At 40.8% G+C, this 22335-nt stretch overlaps 2 protein-coding genes across 8 annotated transcripts in view; one reads left to right on the top strand and one right to left on the bottom strand.

The window, feature by feature from the left end:
- The window catches only part of cabin1 (calcineurin binding protein 1), a 43275-nt gene extending 28644 nt beyond the window's left edge, over positions 1 to 14631 (bottom strand). For 6 of the 7 annotated variants that reach the window (XM_086030944.1, XM_086030942.1, XM_086030940.1 and 3 more), the window contains exons 1-25: positions 14450 to 14631; positions 13941 to 14017; positions 13716 to 13808; positions 13523 to 13636; positions 12225 to 12359; positions 11938 to 12118; positions 11719 to 11848; positions 10540 to 10689; positions 9952 to 10247; positions 9649 to 9826; positions 8964 to 9405; positions 8578 to 8650; positions 7354 to 7538; positions 6278 to 6415; positions 5989 to 6177; positions 5642 to 5884; positions 5379 to 5532; positions 5181 to 5296; positions 4906 to 5073; positions 4160 to 4366; positions 2866 to 3011; positions 2455 to 2716; positions 2135 to 2305; positions 1253 to 1342; positions 963 to 1123 (exon numbers count right to left, since the gene is read on the bottom strand). In XM_086030944.1, coding sequence (XP_085887070.1) covers positions 963 to 1123; positions 1253 to 1342; positions 2135 to 2305; positions 2455 to 2716; positions 2866 to 3011; positions 4160 to 4366; positions 4906 to 5073; positions 5181 to 5296; positions 5379 to 5532; positions 5642 to 5884; positions 5989 to 6177; positions 6278 to 6415; positions 7354 to 7538; positions 8578 to 8650; positions 8964 to 9405; positions 9649 to 9826; positions 9952 to 10247; positions 10540 to 10689; positions 11719 to 11848; positions 11938 to 12118; positions 12225 to 12359; positions 13523 to 13636; positions 13716 to 13808; positions 13941 to 13943 — 4025 coding nt within the window. In that variant the 5' untranslated portion in view covers positions 13944 to 14017; positions 14450 to 14631. The remainder of the gene's footprint in view (positions 1 to 962; positions 1124 to 1252; positions 1343 to 2134; positions 2306 to 2454; positions 2717 to 2865; positions 3012 to 4159; positions 4367 to 4905; positions 5074 to 5180; positions 5297 to 5378; positions 5533 to 5641; positions 5885 to 5988; positions 6178 to 6277; positions 6416 to 7353; positions 7539 to 8577; positions 8651 to 8963; positions 9406 to 9648; positions 9827 to 9951; positions 10248 to 10539; positions 10690 to 11718; positions 11849 to 11937; positions 12119 to 12224; positions 12360 to 13522; positions 13637 to 13715; positions 13809 to 13940; positions 14018 to 14449) is intronic. The other variant, XM_086030941.1, reaches the window with a different exon arrangement.
- Positions 14632 to 15446: 815 nt separating this feature from the next.
- On the top strand, positions 15447 to 18147 carry neflb (neurofilament light chain b). The gene is made up of 4 exons (XM_086030936.1): positions 15447 to 16557; positions 16744 to 16868; positions 16962 to 17326; positions 17494 to 18147. The coding sequence occupies exons 1-4, from the start codon at positions 15493 to 15495 to the stop codon at positions 17643 to 17645; spliced, it is 1707 nt and encodes a 568-aa protein (XP_085887062.1). The 5' UTR covers positions 15447 to 15492; the 3' UTR covers positions 17646 to 18147.
- The last annotated feature ends 4188 nt before the right edge of the window (positions 18148 to 22335 follow it).

Below are 22335 nucleotides of genomic sequence, written 5' to 3' on the forward strand. Positions count from 1 at the left end.
CTTGACCTTTGTGGCCGGGAGTGCAGTGTGTCTGGCAAGCCACATGCACTGTCTTTCTGCACAAAAGAAATGGGCCTTATCTAGCGATGACATCATTAAGCCACGCAGGGCGCAGGCCATCGCACCCGCTAAGAATACATTTGCGGGTCTGGAACCGAGCGAGATTTGCCTGCCGCCACGCCAAATGAATCCACTTTGTGAAGTGAATTGTAACGATGGTGAAGCCTCGCACTTTCTGGCATGCTTTGGTTGAGCGTGAAGGGGAAGACTTTTTGGCTGCCTCTACCTGGCGCAGACACTACGAGGGCCGTCTTCCCCAAATGAATCAAGTCATGCTGGAAGGTGCGTGGCGTTGCCAGTTACAGTTACATAGATGTTGGGTTATCCAACAATGCTTAGCCATGACCACATTCAGAGTTTCAAATGGGTCAAAATAGCAAAAGCTTGTGGCCCAAATAGTGACAATTGCGTGTCGGGTACATTCAAATAATGAATTGGATCCCAACTATTCTCTTTGTTCTTGTTTGTGTCCTACACTCATTTCATAGTGAAAAATAATAGTTTAATTGAAATTTTTTTGCAGATGTTATCGTTCAATAAATGAACATTTATTGCCACCAATAGAAAAAAAGTACGTAAACATTTGTGATGATTGAGCTTTTGGGCATGGAGTCACTGAAGGGGACAACGCGAGGAGAGGACTTGTATGAACAGGTGTGTAAACGCCGCATCTTGAATATTCATTGACCCAAACGTACTTCCTGCATGAGAGCTTTTTTGCACCTTTGAAAGGTGCAGCCCTCAGTGCAAATTGGTCGTCAATCGGCTTGTTCCTTTGGTGGCGTGTGCTTACCAACGCTTTGGATGCAATGTTCTTGGCCCAGCCACCTGTCAAATTTTAGATCCCAATGTGGCCCGCAAGTCCAAAAGTTTGCCCATGCCTGATCTATAAGATTACTTACTTTTCATTAGACCTGGGTATGCTGGGCATACTCTTTTCTTCCCCTATGGCAAAGGGCCCTGTAGCAGCCTCAACCAGCAAACTGAACAAGACTTCATGGTCCAGATTGGGCTCATTAGCCTGTAGTAGCTTTAAGATGGTGGCGCTGAGGCGAAAGTGCAACTGGAAGAAATAAAGTTAAGTCATCACCATTAAATGGGAGTGTTTTCAAACAACAAAATTGAATACCTCATAATTCAGAACTGCTGGATTAAGCACTCGGGCTGAAATATCAGTATGAACGTGATTTACCTCCAGGGCCTCCATAGCCAGGTCAGGTGGATTGTGATAATGGATTTTACGAGGATACCTGGCAGCCTCTTCATGCAGAAAGTGTGCTGCCTTCAAATCCAAACAGATGACACTCAACAAACCACAAAGTGTGATGTTACGATATAAATAGGTGAAATGGCAGGAAGGGTTCTAGTATGGAAGAGCAAAGTTATGTATATAATGGCTGTGATACAAATTCACTATGCTTGCATAGCAAGCCAGCAAGTTCCTCCCCAATATGCTCCTTACCACCACGACATTGTGTTTGAAATTTCAAAGTTCACCTGCCTCCAACGATTTCATCATAACAACAGTGCCATGACTAATGCTGTATGTTTTTTATCTCTTGGGATAACACACACACACACACGCACAGAAAAAGAACATCTTTTGAGGGGAGGGAAGCAGTAATCTTTCTTTCTGTAGGTGGATTATAAAACAATCTCCTCAAGAGTGCATCCAGTTTAAAAGAATAATTTCAACACTTACTTTCATTTACCTTGTTTTTCTAGTAATACAAACTCTGTGAAATTATTCTACAAATATTATGATAGAATACTATAGAACAAGTATTGTTCATCAAATGAGTGTAGATCAAACTGGAACAATACTATTATTTTTACAAATACTATTCACTATAGTTGACCCTAGCAATCTTAAAAACATTTTTCAAAAAACGCAGATAGACATTGAAAAAATATGTATTCCCTGAAAAAATTTTGATTTTTAATTCTTTTTTTTTTTTTTTTTTTTATCTGTGAATATGCGAATCCGCGAGTGCCGAACAGCAAGTATGTGTGGGTCCTTGGATATAAGCAGGAGCAGTGAAACTCTACAAGTGAGGCTTCCAGAGCTGCTTACCTTTTTGTAAAGCTTCAGATATTCCACAGGCGTCTGTTTGCGTTTCTCTGCTATCTTGCCCAGCATGTAGTGGATGAGCCACTCTTCTTCATCACTGTCCCCCTCACAACGAGAAGCTCCTTGGAAACACTGCGATGCAGTCTCTAACATGGATTCTCTCCTTTCGACCATCTGAAAATAAAGACAGAGCAGAGCTTTAAAAAGTAAATTGGCTCATTACCATAGTTCTCTACAAGGCCTTCATATGAAGAAGCAGATCCAAGTGACATCTCCGTTGTAAAACTGTAAAAATGACAAGAGCTTGTTAACATGCGCCTCACCTGTTTTACCACCTCTGGTGGAAGCTCATCACGCCACTGCTTTAGTTGACGTGAAGCAAAGGAGTGCAAAGCATATGATATGGTTCCATACTCGATCCAGAGTGACAGGTTGGAGCTGTCTATCTCCAGGGCCCGCTTAAAGCAGTTGAGCACAGCCTGTGAGTGTTTCCATATGGGTACATCGCTTTTTAGCTCATTGGAGTTGAGTTTCTCCTGAATACGACTGGCCCGAGCTAAGGCCATTCCTGCCCAGGAATCAAACCTATCCACAAATACACACTGAGCATCACTGCAAGCAAAAGATGAAAAAAAGCAGCAACTACAAAAGTCATCACATTCGGTTTAGAACATTTACTCTAAAATCTTAAAACAATTAAACTTAAAATAACTGACAGCAGCAAAACTACCTACCTGTTCGGACACACACAGATGTCATGCATATAAAACTTCATGGCTTTTGACTGCTCCTTGTTTTTGAAGTGGTAATCAGCCAGCAAGTAGTAGACCTCATTAATGATTGGGGGGGCTGGAGGACTACCCTCAGGAAGGCATGGGGTCTTAAAAAGCAACAAATTCAAAACATGAGAGGAAACTATTCATCCATCCATTCTTTGCACTGCTTATCCCCACTATGGTCGCGGGTGTGCTAGAGCGTATCCCAGTGTGGGGTACAACCTGAACTGGTCGCCATCTAATCACAGGTCACATCAAAGGTGGGCATTCTATCTGACTGACCGACCGGTCCGTCTGAAGAAGAAGAAGAAGAAGAAGAGGAAAAAGAGGAAGAAGAGGAAGAAGAGGAGGAAGACGAAGAAGACGAAGACGAAGAAGAACAAGAAGAGACGAAGAGGGAGACGAAGAAGACCACGAAGAAGATGATGACGACGTCGAAGTCTAAGATAAGGTTTACACGTACAACTTTTAAAAGGTTTTAAGCGGCAGCAGGTTCCCACTTAACAGTTCAATAGACTGGCAAATAAGCGTAGGCAATGTGAAATGTCAAATGTATGTGAGTGTAAAACTGTTTGAGGAGCAAGCTGACACAGTATGCTGTAGATAGTGCACTCCATTTACCATTTTAATCAAATCGGTTCAGATAATGACGACTGGATGGATTTTTCATGTTAAGACTTTTTTTCCCCCGGATTGACGATTGACGGATTGGTGGACCTTTGACATTTACTGAAGGAAGCGTGGTTAAAATAAAATGACGGACTGACCGACAGATGATTACAGTTTGGTTCAGTTTGAAAAAATGACAGATTGACAGATGACAGATGCACCCAGGTTGCTGACGGACCGGCAAATTTCAGTAAAATGCCCACCTCTGGGGCACAAATAGACAAAACAACCATTCACACTCACATTCACCTACAGACAATTTAGAGTCTTCAATGAATCTACCAAGCATGTTTTTGGAATGTGGGAGGAAAACAGAGTACCTTGAGAAAACACATGCAGGCAGAGGGAGAACATGCAAACCCAACACAGGAAGGGTGAAGCCTGGATTTGAACCCACGACCTCAGAACTGTGAGGTTGATGTTCTAACCGGTGGTAGAGGTTTTCTTTTTCAAATACTTTAATTTCGATAATGATTTCATTTTGGAAATGTTGTAGAAATTTTTATACACCATCATTTTAAATGTTTCACATTACACCATTTTATGTTCCATAAATTCAGATAATTTATATAAACAAACTGACCTTTTTTGTCATGCCCTCAATGTATGCTGCAACCTCATCCATGGTGAGGGTGGGAGTTTCACTTGAGGGGGCGATTCCTGCAAACCTCCTCAGCAGATTAGCTAAATCTGCAGATACGGTGCTTGTTTTGTAGCTGTCAAACTCAGGCAGTGACTTTGGTTTAAAATACTGGAACATGAAAAGGGCGTCACTCCACAGCAGCTCAACCTGCAACACATGTATTAGTTCAAAGGACCAGATTAATGTATTCTATTCAATATTTTGAGCTATTCTATTACACCTGACACTGGCAACGCATATTTAATGTGCTGTAACCTTTTGCACATGCGAATATCATATTATGAACAGTTCATTCAAATGTTTCAATTAATCGCATTGCTATACCCAATGGCACCTCCCAGTGGCCTAGCACGCAAATTACAACATTACAACTAAAGACATCCTGGCCAAATTAACATTTATCTCGGTTGGTAGAAACTAATTTAGCTCAGCTGGGAAAAGTGCCTCAAAACTGGAAAAATGTGCCACTATATTGATTTATTGCACTTTTACAGCAACATTTTCACCAAATGGGGGCATCTATATAGGCTACTTATCATAGACGTGACATTACGAGTGTGTCATGCTGGTCCGTTAATCTTTTCAAACACAGACTTTGGTAACGCCAACTTAATTTGGTCTATAAGCATTTTGATGTCACTCCTGACCATACATTTGCATGTCTTAGTTTAGGATTAGAATCTGACCTGTGGAGAGGAGTGGTCTTCAAGAAAGCGGGCTTTGCTCTTCTTACTAGGATAGGCATATAGGCAGAAAAAGCACTGTTCCAAAGCCATTTCCAACTCCTCTTTGTAAGGATGACATATATTACTGGCGGTGCCAGTGGTTGCAAACTCCTTTTCCAAAACTCGAACCTATGGTAAATATGAAACTGCTGTCAAACCCATTCAAATGAATTCACACAGACAGTTAGATTATGTGAAGTCTAGAAGAGTTTTTTTGAAGGTATGCCCAAGCTTACGAAAAACTTGAGCAGTGAACCATCTGAACAGCAACACATGGAGCGGCGTCCAAGATACTCGTGAGCGGTGTTCAGCAGCATAAGGGAGGATGGCAGCATCGGAGAGTCTGAGTCATCTAAAAGTCATGTCAATGCTGTCAAGTCATTGCAACGGCAATGTTAAGAAGGCACAAGCATGAAATCAAAGAATCGGCAAACCTTCATCATCTCCTATAGACATATGTTGTTGAAGCATAGCGTTAAAAGCAGCTTCTTCGTGTTTGATGATGTGATACAAACTAATCCATGGCAGCACAGAGAAGAAGTAAGGCTCTTTGGGATCGTCGGAAACTGTCATGCTAAGGTCGATGAGCTGAAAACACAACCACAAAAATACATTAAAAACCCATACAGACTCATGCCTCTTACTATTAATGTGTCTGAAATGTAATAATGAGTAGTCAAGTCAGTAATCTTCTAACCTGAATAAGATTGTTTGCCAGTCGAGCCATACTGGAGAAGTGGGTGATGTTGCTAAGGAGCTCGCAGTCTTTGGTAAAGCAGACGTCGATGCCCTCCAACAGCTTCGTAATGGCACTGACCCATTCTTCCTTCACAGGTGGGGAGCTGCTTGTAGAAGAGTTGAGCTGCTGCAGAGCTTCATTCAGAGCCACCTCACTTGTCTCTAAACATTGCTGGTAGTCTTGGAGCCTCAACAGCGAATTCTGTGGCAAAATTACACATATCAGAATGGTATCATGTCTCAGCATCCCATGAAGAAGTTTTTTGTTTTTTTGTTGTTGACTCTTGAGTTGCAGCATTATCTGACCTGCAGCAGCAGAAGCTGAGCAGGACGTTCTGGTGCTGAGCTGACAAACTCCAAATGCTTACTCCTGCTGCCGTAATTAAGAGTAGGCTGCAACAAGCGCACAACCGATTCAAAGTCTGCAGATTCAAAGAGACGCTGGATTTCCTCCAATGACTGACAGCGCTCCAGAGACTTCAGTCTTTTGTCAATCTGACCATGGGAAAAACAAAAACCAAAAAATGGAATGAAAGAAACAAGGAGTTTATTGATAAAGAAAAACATATTTTGAGTAATAAAACAGTACACTGACCTCCTCAACAGAGATTGCTGCATCTACCCTTAAATTAGGCAGTTTGATGGTATAATATCTCCCTTCAATAGGCTTGGGTTTGCTCTTCAACAGCCCTGTACAGACATCATAGCTTTCTTGAGCCAATTCCATGTCTCCCTAGAAAGAGAGACAAACTTCCTGTTCATATCTGGTTAAGGCTGAGTTGAAAAAAACGATATACCGGTAGTCTAGAACAGCGGTTTTCAATTTTTTTCACCAATAGTGCTACTCCTGCGAAATATTGTTTTTCAGCAATGTACACCCAAGCCAGCGCAAATTATTTTGGGATGGTGGGAGACTTAAAACATAAGTGCTATGCCATCAGTGTCTGATGTATTACTTTGGAATTCCATTTGTAGTTGTATCGCGAGACTATATGTAAATAAAAAGATTTAACTAAAGAAAGAATTAACCCAATTATACATAAAATAGTGTGTAAAAATGTGTGTACAAAAAAATAAAAATAAAAATGTGTGTACATAAAAATAATTATGAACAGAGTATGTCCTTTGATTTCATAGTAAGGAGCTGTTCTCAAAAAGAAACCATTAACATCATTATAAATAAAAAAACAGATGTGCTAAAAAAAAAAATCTTAAAATGTCTTAAAATATTTATTTAACTCATTCACTGCCATTGGCAAATTGATTTGTCTTTTTACAGTCCAGCCATTTAATTCCAGGAATTTATTTATATATTTTTTCAAATGTTATAGTGTAATAAAGGGTCTGAAAATGTCTGGCAGTGAATGAGTTGATAATTAAAAAAGAAGACTGATAACATTACCTACTGTCAACGCTGAAGATTACATAGTTGCACTGAACTAAGTCTTTGCATTTAGTGAGACACTTGGGCTTGAGCTTCACTGAGGATCTTTGTCATTCTTGGTGGCATGGAGGCAGTTGCTGTGATCAAGCTCTTTTGCATTGATGCTACTTTTTAAATATATTTTTAAATCTCACGTACCCCATGATGTGCCTTCAAGTACCCCCAGCGGTACTCATACCCCCATTTGAGAGCCACTAGTCTAGACCACAACAACAACGTGTACTTACCTGGAGTGCAAGGGATCTAGCCTTCAGCCAGTAGACACGCACCGTGACATCTAACCACTTGTCCTCAAACAGATCTTTTTGGGATGAACCTAAAGCCAGGAGCAAGACATCAGCCTGGAAATGTTGCCCAGGGAATTCATTTTCAGCCGTGTCGTTGCAGGAGCCTGTGCTTCTTCTAGAAGTCACTAAAGAAGAAATAAAACAGTATGTGAAAACGGGCAGTTCCCCGCAACTTCCCATAAGGAAATCACTGAGCTACAGTATGATACCAACTGGACACTAAAATCGTTATACGGTATTTATTTGCAAGGACAATTTTGACAAACCATCCGAAAATCGTCAATATCAGATTTTTTCTTGGGCTGCATGAGTGAGCTGCAAGTAGCTGGTACCTCGCTTGCCGAAAGTAATCTGTTCCATCACCACGTTCGGACAACCCCTTTATCATATGCACAACAGCATGCCCATATGTGAAAGTGCTGACGTTGCAGCCGACCGGGAAGTAAAAAGTGAGGCTTTTCCCACTGGAAAAAAGCCCCATCTTTGCTCATTTAAAAAAGGAAAATCAAGAGGAGACAAGATGTATCTTTAAGTGTTACTATAATAAATGCACTTTATTTATCAAGGCTTCCCCCATTGTCTTCATTCCGTTACTTGTAAAGTTCGCCAAAACAGCAGTGAATCACTTGCCAACCCTTCTCCTATTGGAAAAACTTTCTGATGTCATGACAGCACCCCGTAAAGTAGAATATGTTTCAATCGGAGGGGATTTGTTGCCGTGGCAGATGTCCGAGCATGCACAGCGCTGCCCAGCAACGTTCCATTCTGTGGTGCCGCCCCTCCACATACACAATGAATGGGGTTGACAACCGCGCGCTACAAGTTCACAGTGAAAAGGGCTTTTAGAGCCGCATGAAACCGGGCAAAGAAGAGGCGCATGCGACCCAAGAGCCGCGGGTGGCCAGGCCTGATTATAACGCCTCTATTGTGAAGAATGCTGCAACTTCAGTTAAAATACGTTGCTGGCGCAGACATATCAGCAATATCAATCGCTAGGCTGGAGGTGGGCAACAAATTAGCTGGAGGTGGCCTCCTCGCAATTTTGAATGCAGGAAAAACCCTGAATATAAACATAAGACATTTTACAATACTGTACAATTTAATATTTTAAACCAAAAACGTTTCAAACGTAATGCTTCATTAATGGGTGTTCCAGGTACCCACCAGTCTTGCCTTTGTTGTGCAACCACTGCTCCAACTGCAATTCCATACATGCCAAGCTCATTTCCAACATCTCCTGTACATAAAGAGGCAAAGTATTCACAGATTACAATGTATTCATTGTGCATCGAAAATTATGCATTCAACCATGTTTATGAGTGAGATTAAAGAAATTCTACTGTGCCTGCCTTGGTTCAAAATTAGCCTCACAGTATTTCCAAAGCAAAATTCTCAACTAAAATTTAACAGTGAGATGAATGGAATGATGATGGATGGAAAGAAATGGAGGACAAAAACAAAAGATAACAATGAGAACTTGTAGCTGTATGCAATAATGTATTGTTTTCATTATTTGATTTGTAGCAATTAATTCCTCTTTTGTCATTTACCCGGATGTGCTGGTTACTGCAGTTTCGAAACAAAGGGTTTGGAAGGCCACAGCTGTGCTTTCTCCAAGCCTGGTAGACCTCCAGTACCACAGCAGTCATACCTGGAGGCCACTCTTCCATGAACTTCTGACCCACTGCTTTCAGATAGCACAACATCAGGTCCAGTATTCCTCCATTGTTCATATTTCTAAGAAGGAAGTTATGAACATCCTGTTGCTCTATAACAACAAAAACAAAACAATGAAAAAACATTTTTGTTCTTGAGAAAGATGTCAAGAACATAACAATCCATGAAGGACTAAGTGTACCAGATTCCATGTAATCAACTGCATCAACTGGAACGCAGCTCCCAAGCAGAGGCTTCATGTCATCCTTCCCATCATGCTGTGTCTCAAGATTACTCAGACTCTCATCTTCATTATCAGGATCAAACTTCCTTAGCCTACAAGAAGGGGAACGATTTCATGAATCTGTACAAAAAAAGCAAACCGTTGGCCTATCTATCTTGTACACTGCTTATCCTCACTGGGGTTGCAGCTGTGCTGGAGCCTATCCCAGCTGAGCAAGAGGCGGGGTGCACCCTGGACTGGTAGCCAGCCACATAACCATTCACATTAATAAAACGACATGAAATACAACAGCAGCACATATACGCGATGTGAAAAATAACAGCAATTGTGGTTACCTTGAAGGAAGGTACTTAAATAGCAATTCCTGAAAATCAATCTTCTCTTCCTTTTTGCATTTAGTGTTCCGAACCCGTGCTGAACGTCTCTTGGCGGTTTCAACATTATCTTCTGCTGCACGTTTTCTTTTAGGTGCTTTCTTTGCCTTGTCCATCAGAGAAATGTCCATAGATGTAACTGTGGATGGTGAGGAAATAATTATAATTCACTGTATATTTTTGTAAAAAAAAAAAAAAATCGAAAAAATAATTTTCTTTAGTAAATCATTATTACAAACTTTTTAACTTGGTTTTACAACTGACCGACAGAAGGAGAGGATGTGGGTATTTCCACAATGGTAATTTGGGTTTGGATGGCAGGTTGTGAGAGCGCTGATGGCTCAGGAAGAACAGTCGGTGGCAGAGATGAGCTGGGGCTGCTGCTCAACACCGTCGTCTGGACTGTGCTGATCGGACTGCTGGGTTCAGGCAGGTTTTGGGTGTAGCTTCGGTCACGGTATACAGATAAGTCAATCCTGCGCCCAAGACTTAGACGTGGCGGCCCACATGTGGTTTGATATCTATACATTGCAATTAGGCTTTCACCTACATGTTTCCACCTGTGTTCAGAAAATAGTCCCGTGTCAAATCAAGTTATACAACCTTGTATTAGAGCTGAAATGTTTTACAGAACCAAGGATATGATGAAATTCACTAAAGGGACAAAAGTATTGAGAGTATTGTGACACACCTTTTTTAATGACCAATTTAATGAGAGTTTGGTACTATTAATAGTCTCAAAATATTCAATTGCTGTATGCACTCATTAACCTACGTGTGTGTGTGTGGTAGTCAAATTACAGGGACCGGTATTATTTGAAATAATTTACAAACACTGTTAGGAGTACTCACGAAAGACACCGGATAGGCTTAATCAAGACAAGATCAGGGGCTGGTTCCGTGTAAGAGAGAGCCTGTCTGCGTTTTCGTAAATCCAGAGCCTCTTCCACAATCGATTTGCGTTCCTCTTCCTCCACTTCCACATAGTGGACAGACATGTCGCTGCAAACACCCCAGAGCAAAAAAACGTTTGCAAGTGGCAAGCTACTGAGAGCACTTCCCAAAGAATTTATATACATAAAGTCAGTGCTGGGCATCCTGTCCCGGGGGCGGAATGGTCTGTCCCTCCATCCCGGACGGACGCAGATTTTTGTGACAGAGGACGGGGGATGACACGTTTTAAAAAAGGGATGGACTAAGCACGGGCAGAGGTGGATTTTAGTCGGACCCACTAATCGTCCCTCATGCGTGTGACGTCGTCGCGAGGCGGCCAAAAGTTCATCTCAACCTATTCGGCCAAATGGGCAAACGACAAAAATTGCCTCAGAACGCTTCAAACGCACCACTCGTTACCCAACTGCGCGTACTTTCTTGCATTGGGAACTCCCCGGCGGGAAAGCTGTGTACAGCACACATTCGGTCTGCACGGATAGGAGACTAAAAGGAAGAATGAGAACAAGAATGAGATGAAGAAAAAGAAGGAGCACTAGCGTTTGACCGCGGGAAATTTGAAACCTGAATGCCGCAGCCACTTCATCCGCACACATCGGAGAGGGGCTTTGCTTGGCAGTACGACAACCAAAACAAAAGACGACCGGCAAAACAGAAACTGACCTCTCTCACGTCCACTGCATTGACATAGAAACAATGACCACGGTTAAATAAAGCAGTTATATTACAGCTCTCGACTCGCTCACTTCGTCTCCATACACAAATACAAAGTGTGGTTTGTCAAACCGTTAACCTAGAAGTGGGTGCACATAATAAATAAACCGCCGTTAGCATCCCTCCCGTAGCATCTCTCCCGCGTTTTTTTTTTTTTTTTTGCTGGGTGGAGACGGACGTAAGAACGGAATCGCTTTAAAAGGATGAGAACAGACGGGGTCGGAGGACAATCATTTTTATGAATAAGCACGGATGGACGAGGCTGGAAGGGTACCATCCAGGTAGCGGACGGAGGACAGACCGGCAAAAAAGGGTCAAGTGCCCAGCTCTGCATAAAGTGAAAGACAGAAAAATAAGAGCAGTCACCATCTCTTGAACATCTGCATCGTGTCCCTTTTAAGACTGGCCTGTTCCTCAAAGATTTTCTCCTTCAGCACCAAGCCTTTTGTGTAACAATGATCCTTTTCAAGGGCTTTACTGATGAAGTACAAACACCCTGGAAATATTTATGCAAACAATCATTACTTTAAGGCTTGTATTGTGAGACAATAGACAGCAAACCAGTACTGGCAATGTTTAACATACAGGTATAGTCACAGAGTGTGTAGAGAATAGTGATTAGGTTGTCCAGGCAGGGCCAGTGGTCCGGGTTACACTGCAATCCCTCCTCAAAGGCATGCCGGGCCAAAGGAATGCGCAGCAGTCGCACAGCCACTTGTCCAATTTTGTACCACATGTTCACATCAGTGGAATCCAGCAAAACAGCCTACACGAAGAATGGAAAGAACTATTAACAGAGTTTTTATCCTTTGTCCATACAGATGATTTTTTTGCTGCACAAAGTAATATGTAGCATTCTTTTATTGTTTGACCTCTAAGTAAAACTCCATCGCTGTCTCCAGGTCATCTCGTGATGCAGCCATACTAGCCAGGTTTTTAAACGTGGAATACTTCAACATCAGTCCGGGATGCTTGAGACCCAAGCTCTGATCCTCTGAGGGCATGGCCTTAAATAAAAGACACTGAAATAAGGTACTTCAAAGTCCATTCTAAGAATTTGTTTTTAAAAAGCAAACTAAATTGGAATATTTTCTTTTTATCAAAATCAGATAAAAAAAAAGTCTTGCTTATATTGTTTCTCACATTATAGCAGACATTTCCAGAATTATATGATGATATATTATGGCAGTGTCACAGCAGCTCCTTAGCTCTATATAGACTAAATTGGAAATATTACTACAGTTATGTGAAAGTAGGGCTGTGAAAAAATATCCTATCACGATGTATCGTGATACTATTTATGCCGATACCAAGTATTGATACGCTGATGAAGTATCGATACTTTCGGTACCTTATATTAAGTTTTGCACGTTCTATAACATACTTTTGGAACATTTGAGGTCCCTAAATTGAGCTTTGTGAATGGAGTTTGCTTTATTGCACTCCTGTGTATTAGGAACAGTTACTGGAACAGTTTATGCACTTTTCAATCGTGACACTTGAATGAATGTCAAATGACATTTGAAGTAAAACTCTGAAGACACATGCCTCTGTTTTTAAAAAAAATATCTTTTTATAATATTTAAGTATCGCAATTCGCATCGGATCGCACCCAAATATCGGGATCTCTATTGGATTCGGTCAAAAGTGTATCGTCCCAGCCCTATGTGAAAGCATAAATTACGACCAAGGACTGACAGGGTTCCTACTGTATAGGGCAAGTAAAATTCAAGACATTTTAATTCCATTTGAAATTAAATTTAAGTAAAACATTAAAATGTTCCCATTGCCCCATGTTGTCCAAAGTTGCTCCAGTAAATAATACAATAAAATACGATACAATTTTATTCATATAGCGCATTTCATAACAGCTAGGGCTGTAACAAAGCACTTAACAATACAATAAATAAAACAAAAACAATAAAAAGCTGTGGTACGTGTATTGATAAATATAGACATAAATAATATAGAAAATATAAATATATACAATCATAAAATTATACTTCATGTGTTAAAACATTTCTAAGACTTTTGAAAGATTGATTCAAGACGTTTTTATGCCAATTAAGGCTTTTGACTTATGGATTCAATGCTGTATAAGACGTTTCAAGGATCCGCGGGAACCGTGACCCTACAATAAGTGATGACACTGATGATGTATGTAGCGTACCTCTTTGAGGAGTGGCGTTTTAAGCAACTCATGATATGCCTCAGAAGACTCCTCAAAATTGTCATGTTTCTGCAGATCTAAAGCTTTATGATACAAAGCAAAAGCCTCTGCTTCCTACACAGAAAAAACAAAAGTAAATATCAGCACGGAAGTGTTGGCAGTGGAGGATAAGCAATGTATAGATTCAATGCACCTGAGCCTCCTTTGTTCTACTTTTTTTACTTCTCAACGGGTCTTGAGACTCATCTGCAGCTGTCGATGCAGCGTTTAATGCAGCAATTCGAATCTATGAAAATAAAAGAAACAAGCCAGAAAACAGGACAATCTCACACATAGTTAACTCTGTTATTTCAAGTACCACTTGATTGGTTGACAAAGCATGTTAATGGGGTGTAACAGTTACTTTAGACCACCATACCATTTTTTCTATCAGGGATGATGTGGTATTTGATAACAGACCATCCACCTTTTGGGTTCATCAGCTCCTGATCGGATCTATTGGTAAGTATAACAGCAGAAAAGGACAACAACTGGCAAGGTCAAGTGACAGGTGAGTAATGAGACTACCGTTATAAAGAAGGTGTGCTGGCAGGGGTATATTACAGACGTTGGGGCTTGTTTTCATCAAATATGATCATTTAGAAGTTAGCACATTGCCAATAAGGTTATCTTAACCTTACTCAGAATGCCAGAAGTTTAGCATAGTTAGCTTAGCTTCGCCACGGGATACAGTCGGATTAAAAAGAAAAACACAAACTGTAAATATATCAGATAGAGTAGTAGTTCTATAACTTCATGGGCTGTTAAATGTCTAACGTAATCAGAGTGACAAACCTAAAATGTCCGTAATGTGGGCATACGTGAGTTGGATGTGCTACTGCTTCATTCACTAGAGGAGCCGATCGATGCAAAGCGACTGAGACTTACCATTCATTTCCAGCTCGACGGGAACTATAACAATGTTATTGAACCAAGAGCAGTGCACTCTGAAAACTCTACATGAGAGTCAATATCGCGTACTATTTCAGTTTTGAACTTCATCAATTCATCAGCCTTTGTTGTTGTTCGCGTAAGAAGTGCCACAGCTCGACGTGGGCTACTCACCAGTAAACTCGTCCCTCATTGGCCAATAACGTATTCGCATGGCCAATCACATATTTGCATATTAAACAACCAAGTTTTCATAAATTCTCCGATATGTTTGTAGCAGTCAGGTGTCATTTTTCATAAAGAAATGTGAATTTGTTAACGCCTCTTAATGAATTCATTTGAGTTATTGTCCAAGTGCTATCAACATTCTAAACTGCTGGTTTTGATTACGTTGAGGAATTTATTTAATAAAATATAGATTTCAATAAAGATCTGCTAAAAACTAATAATGCGTCTGCCCTCAAAGGGATCCAAACTGCAAAGTAAACAAACATCCACTAGAGGGCAAACATTGACTGTAATATTTCAAAGAGACTTAAAAGACAGTACAGTGCACCTTATTTGGGATGTACAGATAATTATTTTAATGCAAAATCTTGACGCTTCAACTGCATCCATCATCAGCGCATTTAGTTGCATTTAATGAAGGAATAACCATGTCATTAATAACTACTTTATGTTACTTTCACCTAAACACTCTTTTGCGTGGTATAATAACGTGACAGATACTGAAATAATGTATGATACAACTTGCAGGTTGAGGAGTACCATGTGGTGGTGTGCGATGGGAGGAATTGCACTCAGTGACCCTGCTTGTTGCAGTGCCCCTGCCACTCAACATATTGAACATCCTCACCCCACCTCTCGCTCTTGGCTGAGACTGGCTTGCTGGCTCCATTATCAATTCCTTTTGTCAGCATGCCTGCAAAAAGCAGCTTACGTCACGGTCATTACAGGCTCTATAAAAGCCAGTGTAATGCAGAATCACTGCGCAGTTGACACAGCTACATCACAAGACTCAGAGCAGGTTACCTTGTATCATGACTTCCACCGGCTTTGACTTTTATTTTCCTTCTACTTACAAGAGGAGAACCGTTGTGCGTAGTGCAGGGTATGGATCCAGTGGAGGTATAGAATCAAGGGCTGCATATTCGAGCCACTCTGCCCCAACACCTTATGCATCGTCGTACAGAAGTTTTCCAACCCACAGTCGAGCCACCTCCAGCTCTTTCCTGCTTTCCGCTCCAGCGTATACAGCTGCCACCGAGCTACGCCTTGACCAAGCGGCACAGGTCACCTCTGAATTCAAACGATTAAGGACCCAGGAGAAGGCTGAGCTTCAAGACCTAAATGACCGCTTTGCAAGCTTCATAGATAGGGTTCATGAACTGGAGCAACAAAACAAGTTACTGGAGACTGAACGCCTGTTACTCAGGCAGCGCCAAACGGAGCCATCCAACCTCCGGGCTCAATATGAGCATGAGATCCGCCAGCTAAATGCTGCTGTGGAGGAGGCCCGTTTTGAGAGACAAGCTGCCCAGCACCACAGGGATGAGACAGAGGGCATGCTGAAGAACCTGCAAAAACGCTATGAGGATGAAGTGCTTGGTAGGGAGGAGGCAGAGGGCAGACTAATGGATGCCAGAAAGGAGGCGGATGAGGCAGCAATGGAGAGAAGTGAGCTTGATAAAAGAGTTGAAATTCTGCTTGATGAGCTGGCCTTCCTGAAGCGTCTCTGCGAGAGTGAAATTGCAGAACTCCAGGCCCAAATCCAGTACAGCGCAGATGTATCTGTGGAGATGAATGTAGTTAAACCTGACCTATCAGTTGCTTTACGTGACATTCGAGCCCAGTATGAGACAATGGCACAACGCAATCGCCAGTCAGCTGAGGAATGGTTCTGCAATAAGATGAATGTCATGTCGGTAGGCACTGCTCGCAATACAGAGAGTGTACGTAATGTCAAAGATGAAGCTGGTGAATACCGCAGGCAGCTCAAAACTAGGACGTTGGAGATTGATGCCTGTAGGGAGATAAACCAAGCACTGGAGAACCAATTGCAGGAAGTGGAGGAAAAACAGAGTGCTGAGATTTCTGCACTGCAGGTGAGCAACTCAAAGACAATGATATGTCTACATATTCATTGTATAGGACAAAAATATCTGCAACTAAATATAACATGATTTAAGATGTTGGTTGCTAAATCTGCTGCAAAGTATCCTCCCTAAATTGTTTTGGCATAGGAAAGATTGCGATTTCTGTGAATTATGTGTTTATATTTTTCACCACAGGATGCCATAAATCATCTGGAGGAAGAATTGAGGACAAACAAGAATGAAATGGCTCGCTACCTGAAAGATTATCAAGATCTCTTGAATGTGAAAATGGCCTTGGATATCGAAATTGCAGCCTACAGGTTTTACTCCGATATGGTTCATGTATGTTGCATCGTAAAGAAACAAATGCCATAAATATGTTTCTTTGCTGTCCGTGTTTAATACAATCTTAGAAAGCTGCTCGAGGGAGAAGAAAACCGCTTAGACCGTTGTGGCCAGATGTCTTCTGTTGTTCACTCCCAAGCTATGTTCGCTGGACCTCCTCATGGAAGAACTCTGGTCTCCATGCAATCTCAACTACATTCAGCTGCTCCTGTGCCATACTTATGGACCCCTCACTTGTATAGATCAAGAATCTCCACTGAGGAGACAATATCTGTAAGTAAAGCACAGCAGGCAGAGACAAGCCCTCCTCCGGATGAGGTGGAGGAGGAGGAGGGAGAAGAGGAGGAGGAGGAGCAGGAGGAAGAGGAGGAGCTAGATGACAAGGACAAAGGAGAGGAAGATGAGGAGAGTGAGGATGAAGATGATGGAGAAGGTAAGTATATACTGTACTTATATATATATATATATATATATATATATATATATATATATATATATATATATGTATGTATATTTTTTTCTATATATATATACTGTATATAGTAGACCAACAATCTTGTGGCTGATGCCTGGTTCCTCTCCTCTTGTTCCTCCTTGAAGAGGCTGAGGCAGAAGATCCAGGAAAGGAGGATGAGGAGGAAGGAGCAGATCAAGCTGATACGAAAGAGGAAGGGGAGGAACGTGATGATAAGAAGGAAGGAAGACAAAAAGAAGTGGAAACAGAGGCTGATGAGAAGCATGGAAAAGCCTAGTACTGTTTAGTATGTTTTAGTAACTTGCAGCTAAAGCAACTGCTCTCCTTTGAGACTCGTATATACTGTATCATCCATTCAATTGTAATCGTGAATGTCTCAAGTTGCTGCATGGACAGTATACATTTGAACGCCTTTCAAAGTTATGAGAATGTCACAAGCATCGAAATTATAATTGTGCTTTGTGTAGAGATTTGTTTGCAACATGTTTATGCTTAAGCGTAACCAGAATATGCTAGTAAGATGGTCAGTACTGAATTGGCTAATATGTTCAAAGTGGTTGCTAACTACAACGTGCTGAAATAATAAAGCCTTAAAGCCTTATAAACTGAGAATCTATAAAGTGGTTTTTATTTATGGTTCAACACACATTTGTTTCATCAAAGAAAAGGTATTTTAGTGAACATTTACAGTATTTACTAAGTAAAAATATATTATATATATTTTGCTGTCACTTTTACATTTGCGAACCAACGAGTAATTTTTCTCTCCAAAGGTACATTGTAAATTAACAGGTTACCTTCACCACAGTAATTGAATTTTAATTTGCTATAGTCGTGAGGAGCAAATAAGGTGCTGCTTCTCCTGCGTAACTGAAGCACGAATTAGAATCACTTAATGGCGTATCGAGCACATTATTTCATGAGTCATTATTATTTCGCCTTAATTGCATGTCTTAATTGTCATGCACTTTGAGATTTTGCATGACCGAGCTAAGAAGCATAAAAGAATCAAGTTCTTTGTTTATTTTTAGCGAGCATGTCATTGTCTTAATAAACTCTGAAGTCGACGTGTGATCACTTGCGCTGATGCCGGTGTTTTTCTTGTATGCCACGCCCTCAGCCACATCCCTGTCGATGGACCAGAGTCCAGACCACATTGAAACCTTTATGACTCAGCTAGCCTGCTGCGCCAATGAATCTGGCCAAGTGTCAGCTGTTGCAAGACGGCCAGGGAAGGGGAATTTCATTATTTCATTAGGGAGGGGGACAGAGATAGAGAGGTTGGGATAGAGGAGGAATGACTAAGGGAGGCGCGCAGAGACATATCTCATTGCATTAAACCTTGACAGAGGACAGACTGTTTTATATCCAGTAAAGAGACGCCAGGTCCTCCTTTCTGCAGCGGCTCAGTCCACAGTATACCATTGAAATGAATAGCACACTCAATATCTTCTCTTATTACACCCAGACACTCCATAACAAATGGATACAATGAAAGTTCAATTTGATTAGGTGCAGCACACACTAACATGCATAACAGCGTATATTACCCATACAATAAATATTGAATATTGTCTCCTCATTCTCTTCATCCTCGTTGTCCTTGGCTTATTCCACCCTTAGCAAGAGTGCATTATCAGCCTCCTTCTGTTGCTACAATGTAGCTTGAGCCAGTCCAAAAATGCACTCAATTTAATCATCAGAAACACTATATTCAGTGAGTTTGGCTGCACCCACACTTTTCACTACTCAAAGCAATAGCAATATGGTAAATGTTTTCTTATTGATTAAAACACTCAAGCAGACTAATGATGTTCTTTTGGCTGGGCCCAAATATATAAATTATCCAGCAGACATAGTGCTGAAACAGATGCACACTAAACAAAAGTATTGAGACATGTATCACAGTGTACATAAGGTTGATGAAGATATGTTCGGATGAGTTTGGCGTGGAATAACTTGAGAGTCCTGACCTCAAACCCATCAAGCTTTAGCAACTTTCAGAGCTTCTAACTGGTTACAGTGAGGAAAACAAACACTATAACACAGTATTTACTTCATTTTCAGCACCTGCAAGTGTAGTATACAGCTATGGTTGATCTGCTGAACGTGATGGTATGACATTAGGGACACAGAGCCCTGTAAAATTTTTGTATCACTGGCATTGGGAAAAATCCTCAATCCTCACCCTCCAAAATCATCACTTTTCTGGAGACCCCCAAAAATGGCATAATTCGTTCAACCATTAATATTGCATCGTCAAAGAGAGCAATCCTGTGGGAGCGGGATTTGGGCCCAATCGTGGACATGACACGGAAGTTAAAAGTAAAAGTCTTTATCAATGAAAAATGTGGAGGAATTATGCCTGGAAGAAAGTTTACATCCTCACTCGAAGAAAGTTTGGCGTACTGACAATGTGACAATGTGGCTAATAAACTGTCATGACATAATAAAGGACAAACCATAAAAGGACCGTAGCAACTGCATAGCAACTGATACATCAAGGAACAACCAATCACAACAAATCAATTTTGAGCACTTCAGATTGGTCAGTATTTTGTTAAAATAACACCCACTTGTGGATTGACCAATAGCATAAATTTGTGAAAGAAAGATATGAAATTTACCAAATTGTGACGTTTGAGATTTTGGCCCGACGCCAGCGATATAAGAAAGGTTGCCTCAATTTTAACACATTTCATCTTCATATACTGAGTTTCATGCAGTCCAGATATCATAGGTATGTTCAGAACAGACTAGTTTAAACATTTTATAACACTTTCCCCCATGTTTGCACATGTGCAATGTCATCATTGATAAGGTCATTTGATAGCAAAAAAGATGTGAAGGTGCTGCGCAAAACATTAGACGACGATTACAGGTTCTGTGACCCACAAATAGTTGGCAGCTAATGTTAACAGATTTTTAATGTTACCTTCATCAGCTATAAATGGAAATCATGTAAAGTACAGTACAAGACGATTCAGAAGAAAGAAATACAATGCGTTGAACTGAAGTTTGAAATACAATCTCTATAAGTGAGTGCTAACAATACTGAATCTTATATTGCCTTGCAGTCTGATGCACCCAATAACATTTGAATTATTAATAAAGGTGATACTGAGCTGAAATTGTATGACTTTTGTATCTTGGAAAAGCAGGCCAACTAGCAGTGACAGTGGTGCAAACACAATCACATTGCATTGCTCAAAACAACAACAACAACAGCAACAACTTTGACTCAGCTTTCATTTCAAAAGAAGTGATTTTAGCAGTTTTGTTTTTTTTCTCGGCTGCTGATAGTGTATTACAGCCCTAAAAGTGTTCCAGACAAAGTCCAGACAGTGATGGTGGCAATGCTGAGTGGTTCCACTCAGCCCGCTTTTTTTCCACAAAGAAAAGGAAGTCTTTGATTAACATTTTGGCTCCCTCTGTTGAGCGCAGAGAATCTCCTAATTAAATTGCTCTGCTGACAAGCCTCATGTAAAACACAGGACTGAGACTGTTTGTGTTAAAACACAATTAAATTCTTGAAGATGTTTTGCTTTGTATGGTACCAGGGGCGGAGCCATAACGTAGCTAATGGGTGGGACTGAATATTTCTCTCACTGAGCACAAACCTCCTGTCCTGGCACATCGCATATTCAAATAAAACGACAAACTGAATAATATGAAGAGTCAGATCTTAGACAACCGCAATTATGCCATTTTTAATATTCAATAAAATAAAAAACACATAATTTACTAACCATTTAAAAGTATATCTTTTTTTCATGAATCCCACTGGGTGGGCTGTCTGTCAATCTGGGTGAGCCTGTGCACACCCAGGCCCACCCATGGCTCCGCCCCTGCATGGTAGACATATTCAGTCTTGAAGTGGTCTCGTGGGCCAATTAAATGTGTAAGATTTCTCGTTGAGTCAGATGGAGACAAAAAGGGAGTGTCTTGAAACATTTGAAGCCTGTGAAGAGAGAGATGAATAGTAGGCTTTACAGCAGACAGTCATTATCAAATAACACTAAGGAGGAATCAACCCAAACAGAATTTTTCAAGAATATGTTTCCAGCAGGCCCACTAGTTGAAACACCGCATTCCGACTAATATTGCGTTTGTGGCATATGAGTTAAGAAGCAAAATCCACCCCTGTTTAGGTGGCGGCCATTTTGTCACTTCTGTCGACTGAAAATGACATCACAACTGCTCAGGGCTCAGGTAAGGACCAATCATGGCTCAGCTTCAGAAAACAGGTCAGCCGTGATTGGTCGTTACCTGAGCACTGAGCAATTTTCAAGTGACAAAATGGCCGCCTCAGAGATGGCTAAAAACGGGTGGATTAACTCTTATTCCGCAATATTTATCAGAATGCCTTGTTTCAACTAGTGGGCTTGTATAAAACATATTCTTGAAAACTTATGTTTGGGTTGACTTCCCTATAAGTAAATTGTGACTTACAAGATTTATTTTTTTTAAGAAAAAAAAAAAAAACAGCTGTCAAATGCTGCATGATGTCCCATCTCTGTCCAAAGATGCAGTTCAGTAGTGGCTGAACAATCGTGCCAGATTAGACTATTACCTGATTATTCTCAAGATGAATACCTTTTTTTTTCTTTTTTTCATTCACATCGGTGACAACTTCATATAGGCCACAAAAGGTAGCCACTGCAAGCCAGTTGGCTAAAAACTGGAAAAACTGATGTGATGTATGATGTGTCAAATTTCTGTTTCAACTCCAACATATGATATGACACATACTAAATATTGTCTACTACTAATCCCGTTAAAACCTCATAACTAAAACAAAATGCATCAATCTTGCAGGTGCAGCAATCTAGTTTTGTTGCTAGGCAGATAAAAAAACATCAGGCAACAGACAGGTGCACTGTGTCGCTATAGCAGTGAGCTAGAGCTTCACTACCTTAAACGGTACCCCAAATAAACAAAGGGAGTTATTTTCTAAGAGAATTACC

This window comes from Filicampus tigris, chromosome 5, assembly GCF_054856515.1.
Source record: "Filicampus tigris isolate MCC_2025a chromosome 5, RoL_Ftig_1.0, whole genome shotgun sequence".
Taxonomy (NCBI): Eukaryota; Metazoa; Chordata; class Actinopteri; order Syngnathiformes; family Syngnathidae; genus Filicampus; species Filicampus tigris.

Bases quoted from the DNA above. Each gene is read 5' to 3' on its own strand.
- neflb (XM_086030936.1), top strand. From the start codon at position 15,493: ATGACTTCCACCGGCTTTGACTTTTATTTTCCTTCTACTTACAAGAGG. The intron at 16,558-16,743 runs GTGAGCAACTCA...TTTTCACCACAG, and splicing joins CTGAGATTTCTGCACTGCAG to GATGCCATAAATCATCTGGA. The intron at 17,327-17,493 runs GTAAGTATATAC...TCCTCCTTGAAG, and splicing joins GGATGAAGATGATGGAGAAG to AGGCTGAGGCAGAAGATCCA.